Source organism: Cydia strobilella, chromosome 18 (assembly GCF_947568885.1).
Source record: "Cydia strobilella chromosome 18, ilCydStro3.1, whole genome shotgun sequence".
NCBI classification, from domain to species: Eukaryota; Metazoa; Arthropoda; class Insecta; order Lepidoptera; family Tortricidae; genus Cydia; species Cydia strobilella.
In genome coordinates, this window is record NC_086058.1 from 10,633,609 (window position 1) to 10,659,707 (window position 26,099).

Here is a 26,099-nt window from a genome sequence, read left to right on the forward strand (position 1 = left end):
TTTTTTAATAAAAATTAATGAATAAAACTAAAATTTTTTTGCAAGAATTACGTGTCTATCTATAAAATTTAAACAGTTCTAAAAACTTGTCAACATCCCTATTACAATTAGTTAAAAATCTAACCAGACTAGATTTTAGTAAATTTATATAACTACCTAATTTTAATTAAAGTACCTATGTATTTAAAATTTTCACTAGTTAATAAACTATCAATTTCGTGTTCAAATTGTATAATTTAATATGTTTAATTGTTTTGTTTTTATTTCAGATACTACTACGTCTCGCACCGAATATACAATAAAACCAGTAGAAAGACCAAAACCTGTGCGACGAAACACTTGGACAAAGATCGAAGGAGAAATGACCACAGATACAACCTCAAAATCAGAATACATCGACTATACCGACATCGTTGAAAAAACTGTTATAGCTACGAAGAAAACCGACAATTTAATTCAAAAAGGTGAAATTGAATTCGTGACTTCCAACCAGGAGGATTACACGCAAAAAATGACACCGGTTGAACGTCCACAAAGACGTCGCACATGGACTAAAGAAGATTTTGAAAAGTTCTATTCAACAGATGAATTGCAAAAAGTTACAACCACACAAGAAGAGTATAGGACGTACGAAGAAACTGACATCAGACAGCAACAGATTATTAGGAAAGATAACCTTCACATGGAAGGAACGTTCGAAACTCACACTGTGTCTCACGATGCTTATCAAGGCTCCGAATTGACTGAAAGGCCAAAACAAAAGAAGCCAATAGATAATCTTCGACCTGAAGGCGAATTTGAAACTCCTAAGCAAGACAAGTGGCGTCCCGCTGAGCGACGTGAAATTACTAAGCCAAAAGATAACCTTAAACCAGAAGGAGAATTTGAGTCGCCCAAACAAGAGGAGTGGCGTCCTGCTGAAAGACCAGAGGTAAAGAAACCGAAGGACAACCTTAGACCGGAAGGCGATTTCGAAAAACCAAAACATGAAGAATGGCGCCCCGCCGAACGCCAAACGCCTAAAAAGCCACAAGACAACCTGCGACCCGAAGGTGATTTTGAAACCCAGAAGCCCGATGAATGGCGCCCTGCTGAACGTCGTGAGCCGACTAAGCCTAAGGACAACCTAAAACCAGAGGGTGAATTTGAAAAACCGAAACACGACGAATGGCGCCCGGCAGAGCGACAAACTCCAAGGAAACCACAAGACAATTTAAAACCGGAAGGTGAATTTGAATCTCCTCGGCACGAGGAATGGCGTCCGGCCGAACGACAATCTCCTAAGAAGCCTCAAGATAATTTAAGACCTGAAGGCGACTTCGAAACTCAAAAACCAGATGAATGGCGTCCAGCGGAACGCAGGGAGCCCACCAAACCTAAGGACAATCTCAAACCAGAAGGAGAGTTCGAGCAGCCGAAGCACGAGGAGTGGCGTCCAGCCGAACGTCAAACACCGAAAAAGCCTCTAGACAATCTGCGTCCTGAAGGTGATTTTGAGACTCTGAAGCCCGATGAATGGCGCCCCGCCGAACGTCGTGAGCCGACTAGGCCTAAAGACAACTTAAAACCAGAGGGTGAATTTGAGAAGCCAAAACATGACGAGTGGCGGCCAGCCGAGAGACAAACTCCTAATAAGCCTCGAGATAATCTAAAGCCTGAAGGCGACTTCGAGACGCAGAAGCCTGACCAATGGCGTCCTGCTGAACGTCGTGAACCAACAAAGCCCAAGGATAATCTGAAACCCGAAGGAGACTTTGAGACTCAGAAGCCCGATAAATGGCGCCCCGCCGAACGCCGCGAGCCGACTAAGCCCAAGGACAACTTAAAACCAGAGGGTGAATTTGAGAAGCCGAAACATGACGAGTGGCGGCCAGCCGAGAGACAAACTCCTAAAAAGCCTCAAGATAATCTAAAGCCTGAAGGTGAATTTGAGTCACCAAAGCCTGAGGAATGGCGCCCAGCGGAAAGGCCTGAAGTTAGAAAGCCAAAAGACAATCTTAAACCTGAAGGCGACTTCGAGACACAGAAGCCTGACCAATGGCGTCCTGCTGAACGTCGTGAACCAACAAAGCCCAAGGATAATCTGAAACCCGAAGGAGACTTTGAGACTCAGAAGCCCGATAAATGGCGCCCCGCCGAACGCCGCGAGCCGACTAAGCCCAAGGACAACTTAAAACCAGAGGGTGAATTTGAGAAGCCAAAACATGACGAGTGGCGGCCAGCCGAGAGACAAACTCCTAAAAAGCCTCAAGATAATCTAAAGCCTGAAGGTGAATTTGAGTCACCAAAGCCTGAGGAATGGCGCCCAGCGGAAAGGCCTGAAGTTAGAAAGCCAAAAGACAATCTTAAACCTGAAGGCGACTTCGAGACACAGAAGCCTGACCAATGGCGTCCTGCTGAACGTCGTGAACCAACAAAGCCCAAGGACAATCTAAAGCCTGAAGGAGACTTTGAGACTCAGAAGCCCGAAGAATGGCGTCCCGCTGAACGCCGTGAGCCGACCAAGCCTAAAGATAACTTAAAACCAGAAGGTGAATTTGAGAAACCTAAGCATGATGAGTGGCGTCCAGCAGAGCGGCAAACTCCTAAAAAACCACAAGATAATTTAAGACCAGAAGGCGAATTTGAGTCTCCGAAGCACGAAGAGTGGCGTCCTGCCGAGAGACCGGAAGTGAGAAAGCCAAAGGACAACTTAAGACCTGAAGGTGAATTTGAAAAACCCAAGCATGACGAATGGCGTCCGGCTGAGAGACAGACTCCTAAGAAACCTCAAGACAACTTGAAGCCGGAAGGTGAATTCGAACAACCGACACATGAGGAATGGCGACCAGCAGAAAGGCAAACTCCTAAAAAGCCACAAGATAATCTGCGACCTGAAGGCGACTTTGAAACTCAGAAACCTGACCAATGGCGTCCCGCGGAACGTCGTGAACCTACTAAACCTAAGGATAACCTTAAGCCTGAGGGTGATTTTGAGACCCAGAAGCCAGATGAGTGGCGCCCTGCTGAACGCCGAGAGCCAACTAAGCCCAAAGACAACTTGAAACCAGAGGGTGAATTCGAAAAACCCAAACACGATGAGTGGCGTCCTGCTGAGAGACAAACTCCTAAGAGACCTCAAGACAATCTAAAACCAGAGGGTGAATTTGACCAGCCAAAACACGACAAATGGCAGCCCGCAGAACGTCCGGAGGTGAAGAAACCGAAAGACAACCTTAAGCCTGAGGGAGATTTCGAAACTCAGAAGCCAGAGCAATGGCGTCCTGCTGAACGCCGTGAGCCGACGAAGCCAAAAGATAATCTGAAACCTGAAGGTGAATTTGAGAAACCTAAACATGACGAATGGCGCCCAGCGGAGCGTCAAACTCCAAAGAAACCGCAAGATAATTTAAAACCAGAGGGTGAATTTGAATCTCCAAGGCATGAGGAATGGCGCCCTGCGGAGAGGCCTGAAGTCAGGAAGCCAAAAGATAACCTCAAACCCGAAGGTGACTTTGAGACACAAAAACCTGATCAATGGCGTCCCGCTGAACGTCGTGAGCCGACTAAACCCAAGGATAATCTGAAACCGGAGGGTGAGTTTGAAAAGCCCAAGCATGACGAATGGCGCCCTGCTGAGAGGCAAACGCCTAAAAAGCCTCAAGATAATCTCAAGCCTGAAGGTGAGTTTGAGTCACCCAAACCTGAGCAGTGGCGCCCTGCAGAAAGGCCTGAAGTCAGGAAGCCAAAAGATAACCTCAAACCCGAAGGTGACTTTGAGACACAAAGCCCTGATCAATGGCGTCCCGCTGAACGTCGTGAACCGACTAAACCTAAGGATAATCTGAAACCAGAGGGTGAATTCGAAAAACCGAAGCACGATGAGTGGCGTCCGGCTGAGAGACAAACTCCTAAGAAACCTCAAGACAATCTTAAGCCAGAGGGTGAATTTGAGCAGCCAAAACACGACAAATGGCAGCCAGCAGAACGCCCGGAGGTTAAGAAACCGAAAGACAACCTGAAGCCTGAAGGAGATTTTGAGTCTCAGAAGCCAGATGAGTGGCGCCCTGCAGAACGCCGGCAACCAACCAAGCCCAAAGATAATCTGAAACCAGAGGGTGAATTCGAGAAACCTAAACACGATGTGTGGCGTCCAGCTGATCGTCAAACGCCTAAGAAACCACAAGATAATCTCCGACCGGAAGGCGATTTCGAAAAGCCAAAACACGACGAATGGCGTCCGGCTGAAAGACCTGAAGCTAAGAAACCTAAAGATAATCTGAAACCTGAAGGTGAATTTGAAAAACCTAAACACGACGAGTGGCGTCCGGCCGAAAGACAAACACCTAAAAAACCTCATGATAATTTGCATCCGGAAGGCGAATTCCAAAAACCAAAACATGATGAGTGGCGACCAGCCGAAAGACCTGAAGCTAAAAAGCCTAAAGATAATTTAAGGCCTGAAGGTGATTTCGAAAAGCCGAAGCATGATGAGTGGAAGCCTGCTGAACGGCAAACACCTAAAAAACCACAGGACAATCTCCGTCCAGAGGGCGAATTCGAAACTCCAAAACGGGATAAGTGGCGCCCAGCAGAAAGACCAGAAGTCAAGAAGCCGAAAGATAACTTGAAACCTGAAGGAGAGTTTGAAAAACCAAAACACGACGACTGGAAGCCTGCAGAACGACAAACTCCTAAAAAGCCTAAAGATAATCTTAAGCCTGAAGGTAAATTTGACAGACCAGAGAAACCAAAACCATTGCCTGCTAGCGAAAGGCCAGTTCAAAAGAAACCTGAAGATAACTTAAAGCCCGAAGGCGATATGGAAGTTATGCGTCGAACTGATTACACAGCAACTCGAGGAGACCGCGTAGACGTAGTCAAGCACGAAGACCACCTTAAAATGGAAGGAAAGATTGATGTTCATCGTTCTCGGGATGACTATAAGCGAATTGAAAAAACAGAAAAAGTCGTGATCACAAAACATGAAGACAATCTGAGAACTGAAGGAGAGTTTATTGACCTACAAGTCCGAAATGATTACTCTGCAACTAAGGGGGAAAGGGCTACCGTGGTCAAACCTCAAGACAACTTGAAACCTGATGGTAAATTTTACAGACCTGAAACTGTTCCTTCTCAACCTGCTGAGAAGCGTAAACCTTTTAAATATGTCGATAATATTACTATTGAGAAAGACATTGATACCAGACGAAATCAACACCTAGAGCGAGTTGATATAATTAGACGTGAGGACAACTTAAAAATAGAAGGTGAATTCGTTGACCTGAAACAGAAAAATGACTACACAGTCGTAACAGGTGAACGTGCTGCCATTGTAAAACATGAAGATAACTTGAAGATGGAGGGCATAATGGAAAATATCCGATCTTCAGATACTTATCGTGTGGTAAAAGGACAAAGAGTTAAGTTGACTCGCAGAGAAGATAATCTTAAAATCGAAGGAGTATTTGAAGATCACGTTCGTAGAAATGATTACAGTGTAACAAAAGGGGAAAGATCAGCTATTATTTATCACCCAGATAACTTGAAACCTGAAGGTCAATTCGAAAAGAGACCTGTAGAAGAACCAGTTACTGGAGAGAAAAGAACACCGATAAAGGGCACAGATAATTTGAAACCAGAGGGTGATTTTGATAGACCTACAAAACCAAAATGGGAATCTGCGGAACGACCGGATGTAGTCAAACCGCGTGACAATTTGCATCCTGATGGCGAATTTGATAGACCGGCGAAAACGAAATGGGTTCCAGGCGAAAGACCAGACCAAGTTAGACCAGTGGATAATTTGCACCCTGACGGAGAATTTCAAGATAGGCCCAAGGAGCGCTGGCAACCTGGAGAAACTCCCTCACAGGTACGTCCAAAAGATAACTTGAAGCCAGAAGGTGACTTCGATCGTCCTGAGCGACCAAAATGGCAAAAGGGTGATAGGCCCGAACAAGTCAGACCGACCGATAACCTGCATCCTGAAGGAAAATTCCAGGACAAGCCTAAGGAACGTTGGCAACCCGGGGAAACTCCATCTCAAGTCCGTCCGAAGGACAATTTGAAACCGGAAGGAGACTTTGACCGCCCCGATCGTCCAAAATGGCAAAAGGGTGAGAGACCAGACCAGGTTAGGCCAACAGACAATCTACATCCGGAAGGCAAGTTCCAAGATAGACCCAAGGAAACCTGGCAACCCGGAGAAACTCCATCACAAGTTCGCCCGAAGGACAACTTAAGACCTGAGGGTGACTTTGATCGCCCAGAACGGCCTAAATGGCAAACTGGAGATCGGCCTAGTGCTGTTAAGCCAAAAGACAACTTGTACCCAGAAGGTCCTCATGCACAAACAACCGTAGATAGAAGCAGCTCTAAACAAACAAACGAGATCACAAGAAAAACATCAGAATCAGAAACTATTACTGGCAAAGATATTAGGAGCATCGATTCCAAACGTACGAATATTGTCAAACATGACACCGAAACACTCCGGGACGATACAATGCATGCTACTCATTCAGAATCACATCTGCAAAAATCAAGCTCTCATAGTGAACACTCAACCGTTAGAAATATTCAATCTGGAACTCACGTGACGCATTCGACAGTTACTTCACAAAATGTAATTGACCGCACGGATTCACAAAATAATGTCGATAAAACTAAATTAATACACAAACACGACGGAACGAGGAACGACACAGATCGTTCTGTTAGTAAACATGTGGACAAAAATACGGTCAATAAGCATGATTCTAAGAATATCAAAAATGTCCAATCCTCGACCTCGTCAACTACAAAGACAATGAAGCAAGTTACAGAAAAGAAGCTCGTGGGCGGAAAATGGGTTACCGTAACAAGGAATGTGGAGACAAATATTTCAACTAGCGGAGCTGGTGACAGACCCTCTGGCAAAAAGCCAAAAGATAATTTGCATTTAGATGGTGATTTTGAAGGACGTCCTAAGACTATGTGGCAACCAGGAGAGACTCCAGCTCAAGTTCGTCCAAAAGACAATTTAAAACCTGAGGGTGAATTCGACCGACCGGCGAAGTCAGAATGGCAAGCGAGCGAAAGACCAAGTCCAATTAGACCGAAAAATAATTTACACCCTGAAGGTGAAAAGTACACCAACGGCCATATTGTACACGAAGACACTATGAAAATACAATCACAACATATATCTAAGAAAACAACTGACAGTCCGGGTCGCGACGATTCTAACATTCAGTCTGGAGATTCACGGGTACAAACTACGACGAGCTCATCAGATCACCATGATGAAAGGACAAAGACTATGCACACTGAATCTCATACTACCATTCATAGTGGTGTCCAAAGTTCTACAACTAAACACTCAACATCTGGTTCCCAAATAACACACGCTACAATTACTCCTCAGGGTACTGATCGTACTGGATCGCAGCGCAATATCAGTAAAACTTCACAAGATGTCCCTGACAGATCTTCATCTCGAACTGTTACTGATAAAAATAAAGTAGTACAAGATTCACGTAACGTCAAAAATGTATCTTCTTCAATCAATAAGACAATGAAGCAAGTATCTGAGAAGAAACTCGTAGCAGGAAAATGGGTCACCGTTACTCGCAATGTAGAAGTCAATCCAACTATGCATGGAGGTGATACAAACAATCTTAAATCTGTTCAGGATAAAGGGAGTGTTGATAGACAGACTCGAGGTGATTCTAGTCAAAGAATTGTGTCATCGGATGAATCGGCCATATCTTCGTCATCACAACAGCGCACATCAGTAAATAGTCACACTCAACGCAACTCTTCCAATATCATACATAGTGGAAGCCACTTAGAGGAGCATAGCTCCAGATCAACTCAACAGACGCACGTCGCTGGCAGGAATCAACTGAGCGACAGCGTAGCCAGAACCAGTATAGAGTTTCAAAAAGCCATGCATGGGGGTGATTCTTCAACTAGCGTGATTGAAAATTCCAGTCGTTCCGGGCATCACAAGAAGACATCTGATCTAGTTACCGACGCATCCAACACCGTTCTTCATCGCAAAGGAATCTCCTCGGCTACTGAAGCCCAACATTCTATAAGTTCAACGGCATCGGCACAGCGTAAGAGCATCGGAAATCTAAACGATCGAGGAGAGTACATCAATAACTCATCCCACAGCACTGATAGAAAAAGCATCAGTTCCATGCACCGTTCAGCTCGCGATAACATGGGTGTTATTTCGCAGCACTCAGATAGGCAGCAATTCAAACGCGATGGCCAGTCGACGTTGGTTGTCGAGAAGCAGCCAAAAGTAGTTGTACGAGATAATATACAAGTCGGCGGGGAGTTCTACGGGCGTTCCGAAGCTAATTCCTACGGCAGTTTTTCACGTTCAGAGAACTCGCAGAAGGTGCAACGCAACGAGCGTACGGAGCGGGTGGTACGGCACGGGCACACGTCGCACTTTGTCCTGGGCGGCGACAGCACCAGCTACAAGCAGGAGTACACGTCGCATGTGCACGGCCCGTGCCCCGCCACGCTCATTGAAGCCCCGCGCACTCCATTTAAACACACACGCGATTCACGTGAACACAAATTCTATGCCTCAAAAGTAACGCGATAAATATTGAAATCTATGATGTATACTGTTTTGAGCCTTCGTTCATTCCCTTTGAATGTGCCTTACTAGAGCTTGTTTATTTAAAATGTTAAATTAAAGCATAATAAATAATTACTTTTTAAAATGCAATCTAACATTGCTAGTCTTATACAATTAACATGCCCATTTTTTAAGCATTATAATGTAACCATTAACATGTTGAATTATACCTATACAAAATAAATCATTTATTATTATTTTACTCTTATAATGTCAAACATTGCCATGTAATAAAATTTATATTAAAAGCAGGTGTTTTACTTCCCAACTACCAACTATGTAGTTCCCTAAACGGTACCATGGCTTTTTCGAATAATTCATAGTAAATTAAAAAATGAAATTTACGTAAGTAAACAACACAAAAGACAAAATTGAATTTTAAGCCAAAAGGGATAGTTTGAAAGCAATTCAAACATCGGCTATATCAATACTATCAATAGTAGTAATGTTGTAAGGGGACATATATACCCAGTGCCGGCCCGAGTCCTTGATCAGAGTAGAGCGAAATCGGGTTTTGGCGCCCTTCGTTGAAGCTTTTTACCCAAAAGCAAAACGAACCGTATTTTGGGCCCGCGACCCACTCGCTCGACGACTTTTTTTTTCTAATTTGCCATTTTGGCGCCCCCCCCTTAATTGCCATCCGGCGCCTAGAGCGGCCGCTCCACTCGCTCTACCCTTGATCCGGCCCTCCTGGACATATACCTCATTGAATGAGGCGTGTCGCGTTGAACCCAAATCGAAATGAAAGATTTCACAATATTTTTTAAAGCGAAAGATCCCTCGCTATGCATAGGATTCCAGTAGAGTGAAGTACTAAAAAAATGGAAAAGCCTTTTGGTGAATAGGAGGTATTATAATACGTCAAGATAAAGGAAATGGAAGACTAGTAAGTACTTAAGTCGGTAGTGTGTCCATAAGATAGGGTCCGGCCGTTAGTTATGTAATAAAAAATAAGAGCTATATTGTACTAAGAGTGTTATAATTCCTGACAATAGATACCTACCAACAAACTTCAATAGTAAAACTTAATACAAGCTCTAAAATAACTAATGTAAAGTAATTAAAACTATTTGTTCCGAGTAGATTATAAAAAAAACTTACAAACAAATGTCATTAAGTTATCTTCATCATCAATAATCTATTACTTGGCGACTGTAGTTGTAGAGCTGTTCACAGCTGACGGGTGTTTCAATCGCCGTATTCTTTTATAACGGCCCAATTCTCCATCGTAAGTTTTTGAAGAGGACCCAAAGGCATCATTGCTATTAAAACTCGTCCCGAAGATTTCAGGTCTGCCGGTGTCACCCATCAAAGACGAGCGTGACGCATTTGGGAGTATGTTAATAGTATCGTCAACGGGTACCAATTTAGTAATCTCCTCAGCGGCTCGTTTTTTCCGACATCCACCACTGTACATCAAATTTTCGTTGACTCCTTCCACCCCAGACAAAACACTGTCCGTGTCAGACCCGATGCTCATATTGTCTCTAGCAACGTCATCGATATGACTTCCCTCTGCGCTTGACCGTTTGAAAACACCTTGATTCCCGTCAGTGTTCAATTTAAAAGCGCTTTCTCTCGTGTCACTCACCTTGCCAACTCTCTTGTTGCTCTTTGCAAAGCTTGCCGTTCTATCAAAAAAGCCGTTATCATAAATCTCGTTGCCTTCATCATTATCTTCGTCTTCATTTTCGGGAACATACGCTACTTTAGACTCTGGCATAATAGCAGCTGCTCGCTTTTTCACTGCATGCTCGTAATTTTTCCTCTTGACCCTTATTAAAGGCATCATATTCAAGTCACCAGTGTAACCAGTGTTTTCATAATTATTAGTATCGGCAAATGATTCATGTAAAGACTTCATAGGTTCTGCCATGTTTTCGTTGTTTTCTTGCATTAGATCTCGTTTTTGCGGATTATGATAATCGTAATGTAGTTGCACATCATCGTCCATTAATTGTGACAAATCTTCATCTTGCGAACTAGCATAAAGTTCGTCTTGTGAACCAATGATAGAAGACTCTTGCGGTTCATTTATATTAAAGCTGTTAACAGGAGATCCCTCGTTATTCAATTCGTTAACATTTACTTCTCTTTTATTCTCACTTTTAACTGTTACGGATTCAGTACTGCTTGTAGCAACTGCTCCGTTTTCAGATTTTTCTGAGACCCCTTCTTCGTTGGATCGTCTTTTTATTTTATTTTCTCCAACGTTGGTGCTAGATACGGTTTCTTCTATGGCCGGGGTCATTCCAGTTTGGTCATTGTTTTTATTAGTTATTCCATTGGCCAGGTTAAAATTTACAAGGGGGCCTAAAATTTTATTGGAATCCGATTGGACTCCATCCATGAAATTATTTTCTTCTACGGCTTCTGCTTTTTTAGTTATTTCTCGTTTGTTTAAGCTGATCGCTTGATTGCTTTCATCGCTAATAATTTGCTGTAATATTGCTCTCTTATCTTCTGAAAGAGTTCTCATTAGATTTTCCACTTCTTTTTTATTAAGTTTTTTCACATATCTCTGGATAATGGCTTGCTCAGCTTCATTTTCGAAGTCTTCTAAATCTTTCTTTTCTTTCATATCATGAGCATTCCCGTTGTTAATAGATTCATCAGGATCATTTGTGTCACGTCGATCGCGATTAGCGTCTTCTGCATTGATTTCCTCATATGGATCATCTTCAGATTCATTGTTTTCGGTTGGTGATCTGTTGTAATAGTGATTATAATAGTTAGATTGTCCAACATGTTCAGCAGCGTCATCGTTGTGTTTATTTTTATCATTTTTACTAACGTGTTCTTGATTAGAGTCGCTTTCGTACAAATTATCATTGCTTTCTTCCTGCTCAGCATTATCTTTTCTTTTAATTAGTTGAAGATTTCGCAAGACGCTGTTTTCTTTTTGATTTACCAACGCTTGAATAAATTGATTCTTACGGCTGTTAAGTTCGTTTTGCCGGTCATATCTCCTGTTAGTCACTGGTTGATCCTGTTCGTTTTCGGAAGCATCTTCATCTGGCCCTTCGATTCTGCTTGCCGATTTGAACTCTGAAAACTGCTCAACATCTTACAATATTATTAGGTAAATAAATTTTATGTGGTAGATATACCGAAGCTGAAATCGAATATGCTAAAACTTATACACTCACGTTATCATTTGTGTTCTCCTTGGTGGTTCGCTCCTCTGGACTCCTGCCCGCGCCATGATGCTTGAAAAAATAATTCCTGTTGTGATGCGGCTCCATTACTTCGTCATCTTCTTTAATGTTAGCCTAAGAGTAATTTAGATTTTTTATTTTAGAACATGAATGGTTAAATAAATTTAACAACGTCAATACTGAATAATAAATACTGAAAAAGAGAGAAAAAAGGAATTCGTTTCCTAAGTGGGTTTCTTTTCGTTGTCTTGTTTTTTGTCCCCAAAAAATTTGACGGAGTGGAGCTTTTTGTATGGGGAGCAATTCAGTTTTTAATTTTCCTCAAGAGAATTATAATCTACAACTAGAAAGACATGCAACAGCACAACTTTTTTTATTTATTTGATAAAAGTCATAAATAGAAGCGGTGGAAGTGGTCAGAAACATGACAACGAAAAGAATTTTGACCCATGTACCTACTGGCATATGTATATTTACGCTTTATGTTTGTGTATATATCATCGTCAAAACCCTCCACAGTGTTAACGGACAATTCATCAACCACCGATAGACCGACCGAATAATATATGTAGTTTATTTTTCATTGTTTGTAGTTTATACTTAGGTATTTGATTTGTAAACTTTACACCTTTGTTATTTTGCACTGCCCATTAACTTATTTCTAGCCACTGAATCGCTATCTGAAGGTTGTCTGGAAGAGATCGCTTTTTAGCGATAAGTCCGCCTGTTGTTACCTACTCACTTATGGATGTCTTTGTTTGTAACATGTATTTTTCTTTGTAGTGCACAACAAAGTATTTATTATTATTATTTATGTGGGTTTTTAAAATATCTCAGTACCTACACAAAGTACTGGCGTTACGAAGTACACGGGTCGAAGCCAAGTGCATTTCATATTAAAATTTTATAATGATTATTATTTATGGTTCTTGGTTTTTCTCGGCATTCCATGAAATACCGGTGTAATGAAATGCACGGGCCGAAGCCAAGTGCATCTCATAATAGAATTATTCACTACATGAATTTTGGCTGTTTTCGGCTCGGTTATAGTTTGATCCTGGTTATTATTATAGACCAAGTGTGCTAGTTTTTTTTTGTCAAAAATTCATTTTTACAGGTGATACATTCTGCGAGTGTGGAGTAACCCAAACAACAATATACATGAGACAGTGTTCTCTGTGCTCAACGATGTGCTCTGAGGAAGATCTCCTGAGGGCCACACCCCGAGGTCCCCGAGGTCCTAGAAGTGACAAAACATTGGCAGACAAAAAAATAGTTCTAAAAAGTTTGATCCTTTTACACGAGCATGAAGAAACTAATACTGATACACTACACTACTATCGATACAATTATAACAATCGAAACACATTGCGTTGTTCTGTCAGTTCTAATGGCCACCTCCTGTGTCCATCATCTCATCAGAGCAGCTTGTAATGTAAAGTTTCAGCTCAATCGAATAATGGGATGTGGGTCTAATTTAGCTTGCAAGATTTGACCCTAACATACAGTTACTTAAAGCTTGTCAAAATTAAATCACTCACCCTTTCATCGACTGCTGCATCTTCATCCCTGTGCGGCGAGTCCTCGTTCTCGTATTCGGCTTCTTCGGCATCCCTGAGAATTTGTCATTAATGAGGTTAGAAAACCTATTAGGTTACAATAATTTAATTAAACTGTCTTTTGTATAGGATTGGAACCCTAGAAATAAAGGCGGGGCAAGCAGGAAGGTCAATGTGGGACTTCGTCGCTTTTAACTCTTGCATTTGTACATACATAGCAATACATAGTAATCACCCCCAGCGACCCGCCCGGTATCCCCTTCGAGGGTTTTGGAAGGGGTATTTCGTAAGGCTTTGCTTACCAAAGCCGTTGCTATAAAACCCTTTCATTTAGCTTTTTCGGCCCTTCATAATACGGGTAAACTGATACCCGCGCTATAGCGCTAACCTCTTGAAGGGGTATCGATTTTATAACGCTAAGGTATTCCATTTTCAACTTTCTCTTCGTAAAATAGAATCGAATATTGCTTATTTATGTTTAAAGTGAAGGACTGGGTGTCTAGCGCGATGACAGCACAGACGTCATAATTTTTTGAAATAGGAAGGGGATACCCTTTTATTTTAGCGGTATCTCTGAAACAGAAACCCCTTCCTAGCTAAGTCAAATGAACGGGTAAGGAAAAGCCAATCGTTGGGGCTATTCGATAAACGACTAAGCCATTTCAAGGCTTTTTTCTGGAAAGGGGTGGACGGGTCCCTGACCACCCCTATAATGAGACTGGCATCAGTAATGGGATGGTATAGATAAATCCTGTAAAATAGGTATTTATCATCAGTTTTTAAACACTGGTAACATTCAACTTTTAACGCATAAAGTGGTAAGAATTTAGCAGGTGACGGTTAAAAATAAAAGAATACTCCAAATTATAATGTAATAAATACTCTTAAAATGTTCCATGATTGGTACCTGCTTCACTTACAGAAGGTCGGGAGAGCAGGAATCAAGCTCTTCTTTTCTGGACGACGATGACACGACACGACATATGTATGCAAAAACAAGAGGTCTTGCCCTATGCCGGTCTTCCTACTTCCTAGCAATGCCGGTCTTATTCACATTTACCTTACTTCATTTCACTTTCTCGCACTTAGGGGTCAGGCTAGGTACTGGATTAGTCATGAGATTGTCTAAAATAGGTAATTTATTTTAAAACTCACTTGTAATCTTGGGTAACCGCCTGCGGTCGACTGGTGGTTTTCTCTAATAAACAGCACAACAACAAAAATGCTAAATATCGCATTTTGAATCTTTGCCGTCAACTTATCAAAAAATCTTAAGTTGTTTAACTGACGTGCGAATTGAAACCAACTTTTTTCGTTCAGCCAGTATTATTACAAAGAGTAATATACAACACAGGTTAGCATAGCAACGTAAAGGTTGTATCTGCAGCCCAGAGCGGCGCACGCTCGGTCTCGGTAGGTACGAATCGTAGTGGGCCCAACTTTAAAAACCATGGGTGCAAATAAATTGAAGTCATTTCGTTTCAGTAGGTTAAATTAAGAAAGTACAATTCACTAGGTTTCTCAGAGATCGTTGTCAATCTTTGTTCTATCAATCTTTAATAAAGCTTGCAAAAATAGTTGCATTCGTATGTTACCTAGCCGCAAGACTGGGTATACGATTTTTGCAGGGCATGTACCGCAGTGGGTTCGAGAATTGTAGGTTATGGCTCCTCTACACAATGCTCCAGCGTAGGCCAGTCTAAGGGACGCAGCTATGCGGTGGAATGAGATAGCAATATAAATATCACTTGCTCCTTCTAACGCACAAATGCTTCCCTTGGACTGGCCTACGCTGGGCCATCGTGTAAAGGAGCCATTAGAGGCGGTAATGGAGAAAACAAAATACTGGATTTAGGTTCTTACAACAATTTAATTTTAAATGAGACCGTTTCATCTCTATCACACTTATTATGTACATGTATTTTGGTTTAAATAAAAAAAAACATCGAAACATCTTACAGCAAAATTCTCAATAAGTTTGTGCATGTTTGAGAAATAATGATCTAAGATTTCATGTCATACAAATTGATTGAAGGTCAGGATTGTAGATTAATCACACATTTTGGTGTATCGTTACCTTCAAGAAACATTCTTGTCACTGCTCAATTGCACATACATTATATACTAAGTATCATAATCTAAATCCAAAATGCAAGATGGCAAACGCCGATATCATAAAAATGTCTATGCTCATCAAATTTAGCTAACGAATGTAAAACAAACAAATTATATAACGCGGTAACACGAGATAAGTTATGTCCACATAAGCGCTGTTGCTTTTTTTTTTTTTGCTGTTTCTTCAAAAGGATGCCTCAAACCATGAGCAAACCCTAAAATTGAACGAGTATGAGGCGCTATGAGAATCAACTGAAGACCGCTACACATTAGAATCTAACATACTCATGTATATCACAGTCAGCATCGAATAGATACCTAATAACAACCGAGGTAGCACATTGCAACATATTTTTTTCTATGGCAACAAAGGTGTATTAGGCACATTGACTGCCACTATCTCAATTTGACTGTGTTCAGGGAATTTTATACGTTCTATAGGTAAACGGATATTTGGGTAAATAGTCCCATGTGTTGCAGTCTAATGCAAGACGATTGAACGATTAAGATGTGCCGGTGTGGACATACCTATATAGATGCATTTTGACCTACAATAGGGTCTACCGCATCTCTCTCTATTGCTCTTGCTTCATTGGAGTTACAGAGATGGAGATACCGATGTCGCTTAAATAAATTTGATACTATCATATCATTCGTTAGCCAAATCATAGCTTCAGCAATAGAGTACAATTTTGATAAATATATAGTTTTATCATGTGCAAAGTGACATCACAGTTAGCTCGAATTGACACTAATTTCGTGTCATTGATCAATAAACCAGTCTCTTAACTAGATTACTGAGGAACTGACAAACGAACAACTTAAAGGTTTGCAGCGAGACAAAACTAGTGCCGTTCCGTAAGTTTCTAATTGCATAGCATTATGTGATAATTATAAAAAAAATAGAAACAGACACGGGCCCATTTCTTTATAACCCATACCCATTAGTCATTACAATTTGGTACATACTTTACCCCCACTATGTACATTTCAGAACAATGAAAACGGATAACGTTAGACATTTCTAAACCAGTTTTCATTGTTTTTGCGTGTATGAATATACCAAAGAGTTATTATGTTATTAAGAGTAGAAGAAATTGTCAATTACCTACCAATAAACATTATGGCGTCGTATAGCGCAACTCAAAGCTCGATTTTGATTAGAATTTACCTCTTAAAATCAATAACTCTTTGAATATACTATTGGACCACCTAAAACTTTCGTAATTGCTCTCTGTATTTCCTTTATCTATTTAAGCTCTGTGCTAGCCCTTCTTAACACATTCACTGCCAGCGACCCACTAAACGAGTCATTTGTCGTGGCTTTGTATGTAGCGCTAGTGGCGTGGCTCACTCCGCGAATTCGTCGCGTCGCTACAAGTACATACGGCCCGCACCAATTTTGGTGTCTAGCCATAGTAATTGCCGCGCACCGCTAACCAACGCAGCTTGCGCTTGCGCCACCTTGCGGTCATAGCTGTCCTAATAGACGCGTTTTGTTAGAGAGTGAAACTTCTGTACCTAATACTATTATTTATTCTGTGGCGATACATACAGTTTTTTCCGTGTTATCGGCTGCGCTCATGGCGCGTAGCTCGCGCTGGCAGTGATTGTGTTCATTCAGTGAGCTAGTCTTTACATGGTCAAGTGACGTGGCATTGTCCAGTTTTCCGTGGCAACAAAATACAAGTGATATGCCATCTCAGCACCCCCGGTACTGATGACTGACCCAAGAAATAACTATGTAACATTGCCAAATTACTTAACAGTATAAACATATTGCAATCGACCCAACATCTGAATTGAATATAAAATATGCAATGGGGTTGGCCGGTCGAAGTATTTTACAGATGGCGCCAGCATAGCTTGCCCTGTCAATCTCTAGAACTGTGTCAAATTCTTTTTTTTTTAATTTTATGCCCTGGATGCCAGCCCATTAAGCCAAATCTTATAGAACAAAACTAGAGAAAGGGGCAAGTTATGATGGAGCCATCTATGCAAACCTTTGACAGTTGCCATCCCCATTACTTTATGATATATTTTAGTTGTAAACTTGTCATGTTTAGTATAGCCACTGAATTGATCGAAAAAAATAAAAAAATATCAATAATATACCTTATGGCACACGTAATATGATTAGGATTCGAACGACGTTTGGAGCCAGTAAGAAATCCCAATGTTTTTTGGCTTTTAAATGACACTTGTTTTCAATTTCAGATGTATTTTTACATAAAAATCTAACCTTTGCCTTTGACATTCAGTTTCTCTGAAGTTTATTTACAAATAGTGCTTCGTGAACAGGTGTAGATTATAATAAAAGAATTAATACATTTATAATTGATTTAACAATGTCTTATCTGTTCGTAAATATTATTTCACTGAAATACCAATATTAATCTTTTTAGAAACTGAAAATTCTAAATATTTTAAAAGCTTTCAGACTAAATGTCACTTGCACGGCAAAAAACAATAATATAGTTTCAACGTTTTTATATTATTCTACAAACGAGATATAATGCAATGAACCATGTAACCATGTCCATTAAATTTCAACATAAAACCATATTGCACCTTATCCAGATTGGTTAACCCTCGACTTTTAGCCTACACTGTCAAACTGGACCCATTTCTGAAAATACACGAGGATCGCGTTCAAAATGTCCGCACTTAAGACTACATACATACCCAGCCTATTATTTTTCATTTCTCATACTCTGAAAGAGGGTCATTGTTGTTCTAAAAGGTGTGCAGAAAATGATACGTGTCTGCACTAGAGCATTTTACGTTCGAAGTACGATTTTTTTATTTTTTTAAGTTAAGCAATTGAAATTTGAGTTTAAATGGATTTATTATACAATTTCCATTTTGATATTTGACTCTCCATTCCATAAATAACGATACTTTTGCCTGAATTGTTAATTGAAAGTACCCTCAAGAAATACTATAAAAAATTATACATCATGTAAAAAACACATACATTTTACTCTCCTCGTATTCGAAATGAAAAGTAGAGTGTTTAACTCGGGTGAAAGGCACCATTACCGTCTCGGACTATTGGCGCTCTCACACAGGAATGGGTGCCTTTCAACCCTTGGTTAACAATCTACTATTTCAAAGGCAAAACTGACTCTCTTTCGGTTTTATAACAAGCTATTCGTTTTCATTACCTTATTCACTTGATATTATTGCGGATTTTTTTAGTTAGACCCTCGAAAGGATCCTGCTACCATATTTCGTAATCAGTAGATAATAGATAGGCATTTTCAGGAAAGGGCCCGGCCAGACACATTCTTAGGTACATAACATGCACATAATGTATCAACTTTAGAAAAAACTACAATGAACTTTCAAGAAAAGAACCTTACTTTATCATCAGATTAGGCTTCTCTAACGATTTAATGTTGTGCTTTTTTTCCTTTATCACAATTATGATACAATAACTATTTATACATTTACCTGTTATACAGTACGTCACTATTGTGGTGAAATTAAACTTTAGACCACATTAACAATATTATCTGTGAAAATAAACATAACTAAATAGTAAAATTTAAACAACATATTAAGCATTTGGTTCTTTGATTTTTGTAAAGTTCGAATATAATAGCAAGCTATATTTAAATTCTGTACACTTAACGTTTCAAAATCATTAGAGGGATGATTAGAAACAATAGTAAAACAATGCCCACAAGACATACAGTAGTAAACTCGCGTAACCTATTGGTTACTCATCAATAACGACACCACATAACAAAAAATACAGACACTGAAATTGTCATCACTTGCAACGGCGAAGGCATACTCATGTAGCGCCGTGGAGACCTGGAGACTCGTCCTTTTTCGTCCCACGACAAACAATTATTTTTCCAAATGGGATAAATATATCGCCGATCACATTTTCTACATAAACATTAATGTTATTATGACAATTGCACAAATCTTTAAAAAAAAGTATACTAGTGCGTGTCACATCTCAAGTAGCGCTGCGTAAGTATGTCTTCATCGTAGCCCTCGTGTTACTGAACCATTCCGCATTGACCTCACCCACAATGTACGCAATCAAAATTCAAATCGTGGAATGGAATGGAAGCCGCTGTTGGAACTTTCTATTTCGTTTGGAACTCATAACTTGCTGACTAGATTCTTAAAAAATAATAAAATGAGCATTTTCACAAAACGAAACATACAAGTGCCTACTTGAACGTCACTGCATTCGCAATATTTATAAAAAAAAAAACTTTAAAATTAATTTGTACTTTTAGTGTCAAGTACACCGATCAATATACAATACATATTTAAACGATAAACCGAGAAAGAATTAATATTGCGAGTACATTGGGTTAAAATGTTACAATAAACATTTAAAACTTAATACCTATACAAAGTTAACCTTCGGATGGTCTACTGATGCGAATTCTGCGTACTACAGGTATGCTTTCGAGTATTCATACCCAACACAAACATAAAATTTACATGACAAATTTAACATATAATATGAATGTAGATGTCAACTGATTTTTTCCACTGTAATCCTAAGTTTAATCTAAAATGCGTTCTGAAGTTTTCTTGTCAGAAGAACTCACTCAGAACACCAATGTTTGAAAAACACTTCCAGTGTGCCTTTCTCGAACTTGATAAACACTGCAGTGAGTATTAGAGCCGACATCAAATATATGTATACATTTCTCGCCATATTGCAATGGAATAAAGATCAAAAGTGTATACATAATTTTTGACGCGAAACCCACAAAGTACCGGAGCCAGTAAAGTCGAATAAACATGGAATGAGACACGGTGAAGTCGAATAGCATCTAGCAAGTGGTCAGTTACAACGTTTACCCTATCATTAACGAGCTTACTAAAATTGACCTCCACACAGAAACGAGTCTCGCAACCACACATAAGTACATAGATATGTTTGCGACAGAAGCTTAATTTGTTTTAATAACAACTTTAAAATTACTATGAACGCCACCGGCCGTACAACGGAACGGGATCACCGAAAGTACAAGCTTGAATCCCTGTAAATACCTAACCGACAGACTACAGATTTCATGAGATCTTTTTCACACTTGCATGGTCTTAGCAAGTGTGAAAAGGATGCCATTATTTAATCGGTTTTGTAAGGTGGCTACTACTCGTATAGTCTCTTCTCCCTTACGTCATTTTTAATTAACGAGAGCGTAAGAAATAAATGTAGTTTCAAACTTCGTTTTAGTGGGCCAGTATGGACTTTTACAACGAAATTAGACTTAAGGCATTATAACAGTGACTACTCAACAGTTTCTTACATAACGGTCCCAATAAACGTATAAAATTGAAATTATTTCATAAGTTTCGAGCACGACAACATCATTAGAATATTTAATATCATATAAATGAATAAAGGCGGCAATGTGTTCTTTAAATAGATGGTTCCACAATAGATAGAACTGTTGTAATGTCTCTAGTCTCCTTATTGAATATGACAAGGACAGATACGTGAAGTAAGACTAGGTTACGGTTACTATCGGCTAGGCTGAAACCTCGTCATGACAAGTGGCAGAACACACCAAGGTAACATTAACTTTATAAATAAAAAGTAAATAGAAACAAGAACACAACCACAAGTATAATTACGGCACATAGTGCCAATATGTACAGGCAAGCGGGCAAGTATGAAAATCTACATGTAACTTGCATTTAAGCGTGTAAAGTGTGTTTAGGCTCTGTGGTTTCATAGACAGAAATTGTGCAATTCGTCATGACAAAGCTTTCCTGGACTGTGAGCCGTGGAATATACTTTATCGCTACTACCTTTTATCTCACGGGGGCCATCAGTCTCTCGTATTGTGTGAGATAAATCGTAGTAGCGATATAACTTTAGAAAGACTCACGATAGTTTAAATTTAACCGTGGAATAATTACGAGGAATTGGGGCACATTTGGTGCAGAACAATATGTATATTACAAAACGTCATGCTTTGGGGTAAAAGTTTAAATGCTTATATCGGCGTGTCGATAGTTCCGAATTGACCAGTCAACGCTTGAGCAATCGTTGAATGATGGATAATGATAATGCATTACCAAGATCAAATGAGATTTAAGTTTCTTATTAAAAATGATAGAAGTATCGTTTTAACTATTCTTGGCCATTCGCTGATACACTAGCATGCAACATTAGCGATTTAAATGCAATTTTAATAAAGTGAACACTTTCAAATTTATGTATATGGAGACGACCAAAGAGGTCTTTATACAAACGAAAATATCTCCCTCATATCCGAATCAAATTCCCTAATGATATTCGAGTAAATATTCACAATACTCACTTAAAAAATAATTACTCCATGCTGTACAAGAATCATCGATAAAGTAATCGATTTTAATAAAAAAATCTATAGCCTATATTATACCTAACCCCTCGAATATGAAATTTGAGTAAAACATTTAAAAACACAATAAACACGCACTCAGACGGCAGCCCGGGAATGTGCCTCCTACACGCGTCCCTCGCACTACGCTACACCGACTACGTTCACTAACTCAGACTTGAAACGATAGAAATTGTCATGAAGTTTAGGGAGTCTAACGAACACGGACCGCGGCGGGCCGGCCGCACCTGCATGTGTCGCAGGTGTATGGTTTGGTGTCGCCGGCGCCCGGCGGGTACTACAAGCGGTCGAAGAGCTCGTGCTCGACGGCGGAGTCGGGCAGCAGCGAGCCGGGCTGGTCCAGCAGCGTCAGGTCGTCCAGGTCCAGCTCCGCGCGCAGCGCCGCCTCCTCCGAGTAGTCTGCGAACGAATGGTCTGCGCATTACGTTATTATGTTGCTTCACAACCCGTAACGGCAACATATTGTTATTTGCCAATATTACGCATTTTACTAACTATTTTGACGAGAACAGCCTATTATTATCTTTTTGCGGTTTGCTATTTTACACCTTTACACTAACAAAAATAAGGTTATTAAGAGAAAACAAATTAAAAGAAACATACATTATATTATAACAATAAAATCGATACGCCTCGGCAATTACGTTTCGCGAATTCGTGAAAACAGGAATCAAATTGCCGAGGTGTATATTTTTGACTATCGTAAGCTGTTACACGGTGCTTTTTTTAAAGGCCGTTCATTTCAAGGGTGCATTCCTGAGCTTAAATTAAGTAACTGTGAGGATGATGTCGGGTATGCTGGGCGGGGAGGCGGGCGGCGCGGGGGAGGCGAGGGGCGGCAGGAAGCCGGGGGCGGGGGTGTGCTCACCTGTGAGGATGATGTCGGGTATGCTGGGCGGGGTGGCGGGCGGCGCGGGGGAGGCGAGGGGCGGCAGGAAGCCGGGGGCGGGGGTGTGCTCATTTGTGAGGATGATGTCGGGTATGCTGGGCGGGGTGGCGGGCGGCGCGGGGGAGGCGAGGGGCGGCAGGAAGCCGGGGGCGGGGGTGTGCTCACCTGTGAGGATGATGTCGGGTATGCTGGGCGGGGTGGCGGGCGGCGCGGGGGAGGCGAGGGGCGGCAGGAAGCCGGGGGCGGGGGTGTGCTCATTTGTGAGGATGATGTCGGGTATGCTGGGCGGGGTGGCGGGCGGCGCGGGGGAGGCGAGGGGCGGCAGGAAGCCGGGGGCGGGGGTGTGCTCACCTGTGAGGATGATGTCGGGTATGCTGGGCGGGGTGGCGGGCGGCGCGGGGGAGGCGAGGGGCGGCAGGAAGCCGGGGGCGGGGGTGTGCTCATTTGTGAGGATGATGTCGGGTATGCTGGGCGGGGTGGCGGGCGGCGCGGGGGAGGCGAGGGGCGGCAGGAAGCCGGGGGCGGGGGTGTGCTCACCTGTGAGGATGATGTCGGGTATGCTGGGCGGGGTGGCGGGCGGCGCGGGGGAGGCGAGGGGCGGCAGGAAGCCGGGGGCGGGGGTGTGCTCACCTGTGAGGATGATGTCGGGTATGCTGGGCGGGGTGGCGGGCGGCGCGGGGGAGGCGAGGGGCGGCAGGAAGCCGGGGGCGGGGGTGTGCTCACCTGTGAGGATGATGTCGGGTATGCTGGGCGGGGTGGCGGGCGGCGCGGGGGAGGCGAGGGGCGGCAGGAAGCCGGGGGCGGGGGTGTGCTCACCTGTGAGGATGATGTCGGGTATGCTGGGCGGGGTGGCGGGCGGCGCGGGGGAGGCGAGGGGCGGCAGGAAGCCGGGGGCGGGGGTGTGCTCACCTGTGAGGATGATGTCGGGTATGCTGGGCGGGGTGGCGGGCGGCGCGGGGGAGGCGAGGGGCGGCAGGAAGCCGGGGGCGGGGGTGTGCTCACCTGTGAGGATGATGTCGGGTATGCTGGGCGGGGTGGCGGGCGGCGCGGGGGAGGCGAGGGGCGGCAGGAAGCCGGGGGCGGGGGTGTGCTCACCTGTGAGGATGATGTCGGGTATGCTGGGCGGGGTGGCGGGCGGCGCGGGGGAGGCGAGGGGCGGCAGGAAGCCGGGGGCGGGGGTGTGCTCACCTGTGAGGATGATGTCGGGTATGCTGGGCGGGGTGGCGGGCGGCGCGGGGGAGGCGAGGGGCGGCAGGAAGCCGGGGGCGGGGGTGTGCTCACCTGTGAGGATGATGTCGGGTATGCTGGGCGGGGTGGCGGGCGGCGCGGGGGAGGCGAGGGGCGGCAGGAAGCCGGGGGCGGGGGTGTGCTCACCTGTGAGGATGATGTCGGGTATGCTGGGCGGGGTGGCGGGCGGCGCGGGGGAGGCGAGGGGCGGCAGGAAGCCGGGGGCGGGGGTGTGCTCACCTGTGAGGATGATGTCGGGTATGCTGGGCGGGGTGGCGGGCGGCGCGGGGGAGGCGAGGGGCGGCAGGAAGCCGGGGGCGGGGGTGTGCTCACCTGTGAGGATGATGTCGGGTATGCTGGGCGGGGTGGCGGGCGGCGCGGGGGAGGCGAGGGGCGGCAGGAAGCCGCCGCCGCCGGGCACGGGGTCCCGCGCGTGCCGCGTCACGCCCACGCCGGAGCTCCCTGACCCCGCCGCGCCGCAGTTGCCTGGCGACTGGAATCACAAAATTATAACATAAGGCGACTATCTCAATGTGAACCACACAGCACTATACACTCTATATCACTCCAGACTTCCACCGATGACCACCTTCCAGAAGCCTCGATCGAGTACAGTCGCCATCAGATATATCGGAGCGGCCATGGTGCTCAAAAATATCTGAACACGCACTCTAACGCCTTGACAATAGAGGCGCCTCAGGCGTGTTCAGATATTTGTGACAGCCTCGGCCGCTCCGATATATCTGATGGCGACTGTAATATGAATACTATAGCGAACTAACGAGACTAGTTTCGTTGATCTCATTATCATATGGACCATTTTCCGAAGCCAGCTCTTAAAGGCCTGCGCAAGGCGTAGCGCAGGGCAGTTCATCGAAAAGGATTTACTACGCCCAACGCACACTGATGAGGGAAAATCCCCCGCGATACCGCGAGCGCCCGGCAGGCCGGCACGCGAGGGAGCCCTCCGGCGCATGCCGTTGCCGGGGGATGCCGCGGCATGCCGCCGGCCGCCGCGGTATCCTCTTACGTGCACCTCGATGCCGCGAAGTAATAATCCTCCGTGGTTGGTCCCAGAGCATTCAAATTTATACCGTAATATAATCAAAATAGAAAATAACATACAATGATAATTTTAATGTGATCTGCGCAGCACTCCGCCGGTTTGCGCTGGCCTTTAGTCTATTTATAGAACCATGGTGTAATTTAATAAATTACCTGTGGATAAGTGTGTTGTGAATTCGTTGTCTGCGGTGAACTGTGGTTGATATACGTCGTGTTGTAACTCGACACCGGCGAGTCCAGCTGTCAATAAAAACAAAACATTAACAAAGTTATCTACAATACAAAAGCGTAGCAAGCAGAAACAAAAATACGATTAAAATGCAGCAAACCCTGAAAAAATAAAGGACATGACAGAACCACTATCTACCATGACAGGATATAATTTAAAACGAAGTTTAAATACGTTATAAGCTAAAGATTGAAAAACACGACGTCTTCTAGTATTCGAGCGTTTAGATTATTATAACACATTTATGCATTATACAAGTAATTTCAAACAAACATGAAGAATACTCCAATCTGTATACAAATTACACGTTACTACAAGAGCGACTCGACACGGAATGTCGTTGTGCGTAGTAAAATTAGGTCCACATACGTAATAAAAAGTCGTATAGACCGAATAGTAAGATATGACCACAGCAACAAAGATTATCAATTTCAACATGAGTGCCTGTGTTCTTTTGCGGTTTCACTGAAACGGAAGTGAATGGAATGGAGACATGCAAGAATTGACCAATCACATGGGTTAAAACCCACCTCTCGTCTCCGACATAGATCGTTGATTGGTTGATTGCTGCAAGTCTTCTTAATTCGCATGCCTCCACCTTAGTGAAACCGTAGACTAACAGTGCTATTATGTGAAAGAACATGCTTGTTCGGACTCTGTTTTCTACAAAACTTATTTTTCCATGCGTCTACCATGAAGAGTGTATTCTAATTCCTTAGAACTACTTAAGCTTAGAGGTTTACTCAATAATTATAAATAATCAATGCGTACTAACTGGAGGTGGCAAAATATTTCTACCTAAATAAGTACATTCTTCAAATCAAGAAAGGTATATATAAATGCAAATAAATAAAATTAGA

The 26,099-nt window shown here is 42.9% G+C and overlaps 3 protein-coding genes across 10 annotated transcripts in view; 1 reads left to right on the forward strand and 2 right to left on the reverse strand.

The window, feature by feature from the left end:
- LOC134749202 (titin) overlaps nt 1-8,871 on the forward strand; it is a 38,444-nt gene extending 29,573 nt beyond the window's left edge. For 3 of the 6 annotated variants that reach the window (XM_063684066.1, XM_063684067.1, XM_063684068.1), the window contains one exon: nt 270-8,871. In XM_063684066.1, the coding sequence (XP_063540136.1) occupies nt 270-8,587 (8,318 nt within the window). In that variant the 3' untranslated portion in view covers nt 8,588-8,871. The remainder of the gene's footprint in view (nt 1-269) is intronic. The other 3 variants (XM_063684070.1, XM_063684069.1, XM_063684071.1) reach the window with 3 other exon arrangements.
- An 885-nt stretch (nt 8,872-9,756) lies between these two features.
- LOC134749373 (homeobox protein 2-like) lies at nt 9,757-14,689 on the reverse strand. Its single transcript, XM_063684293.1, has 4 exons — nt 14,496-14,689; nt 13,323-13,395; nt 11,773-11,895; nt 9,757-11,678 (listed from the first exon to the last, which is right to left on the reverse strand). The coding sequence occupies exons 1-4, from the start codon at nt 14,576-14,578 to the stop codon at nt 9,765-9,767; spliced, it is 2,193 nt and encodes a 730-aa protein (XP_063540363.1). The 5' UTR covers nt 14,579-14,689; the 3' UTR covers nt 9,757-9,764.
- A 501-nt stretch (nt 14,690-15,190) lies between these two features.
- The window catches only part of LOC134749215 (CREB-regulated transcription coactivator 3), a 42,176-nt gene continuing 31,267 nt past the window's right edge, over nt 15,191-26,099 (reverse strand). For 2 of the 3 annotated variants that reach the window (XM_063684100.1, XM_063684098.1), the window contains 3 exons: nt 25,164-25,250; nt 24,279-24,438; nt 15,191-22,243 (listed from right to left, as the gene is read on the reverse strand). In XM_063684100.1, the coding sequence (XP_063540170.1) occupies nt 22,107-22,243; nt 24,279-24,438; nt 25,164-25,250 (384 nt within the window). In that variant the 3' untranslated portion in view covers nt 15,191-22,106. The remainder of the gene's footprint in view (nt 22,244-24,278; nt 24,439-25,163; nt 25,251-26,099) is intronic. The other variant, XM_063684099.1, reaches the window with a different exon arrangement.

What these genes read in the sequence shown, in the direction of transcription:
- LOC134749373 (XM_063684293.1), bottom strand. Translation starts at nt 14,578, where the DNA reads ATGCGATATTTAGCATTTTTGTTGTTGTGCTGTTTATTAGAGAAAACC. An exon ending in ATGCAGCAGTCGATGAAAGG is followed by an intron (nt 11,896 to 13,322) that starts GTGAGTGATTTA and finishes AATTACTCTTAG; the next exon opens with GCTAACATTAAAGAAGATGA. An exon ending in AGGAGAACACAAATGATAAC is followed by an intron (nt 11,679 to 11,772) that starts GTGAGTGTATAA and finishes GATGTTGAGCAG; the next exon opens with TTTTCAGAGTTCAAATCGGC.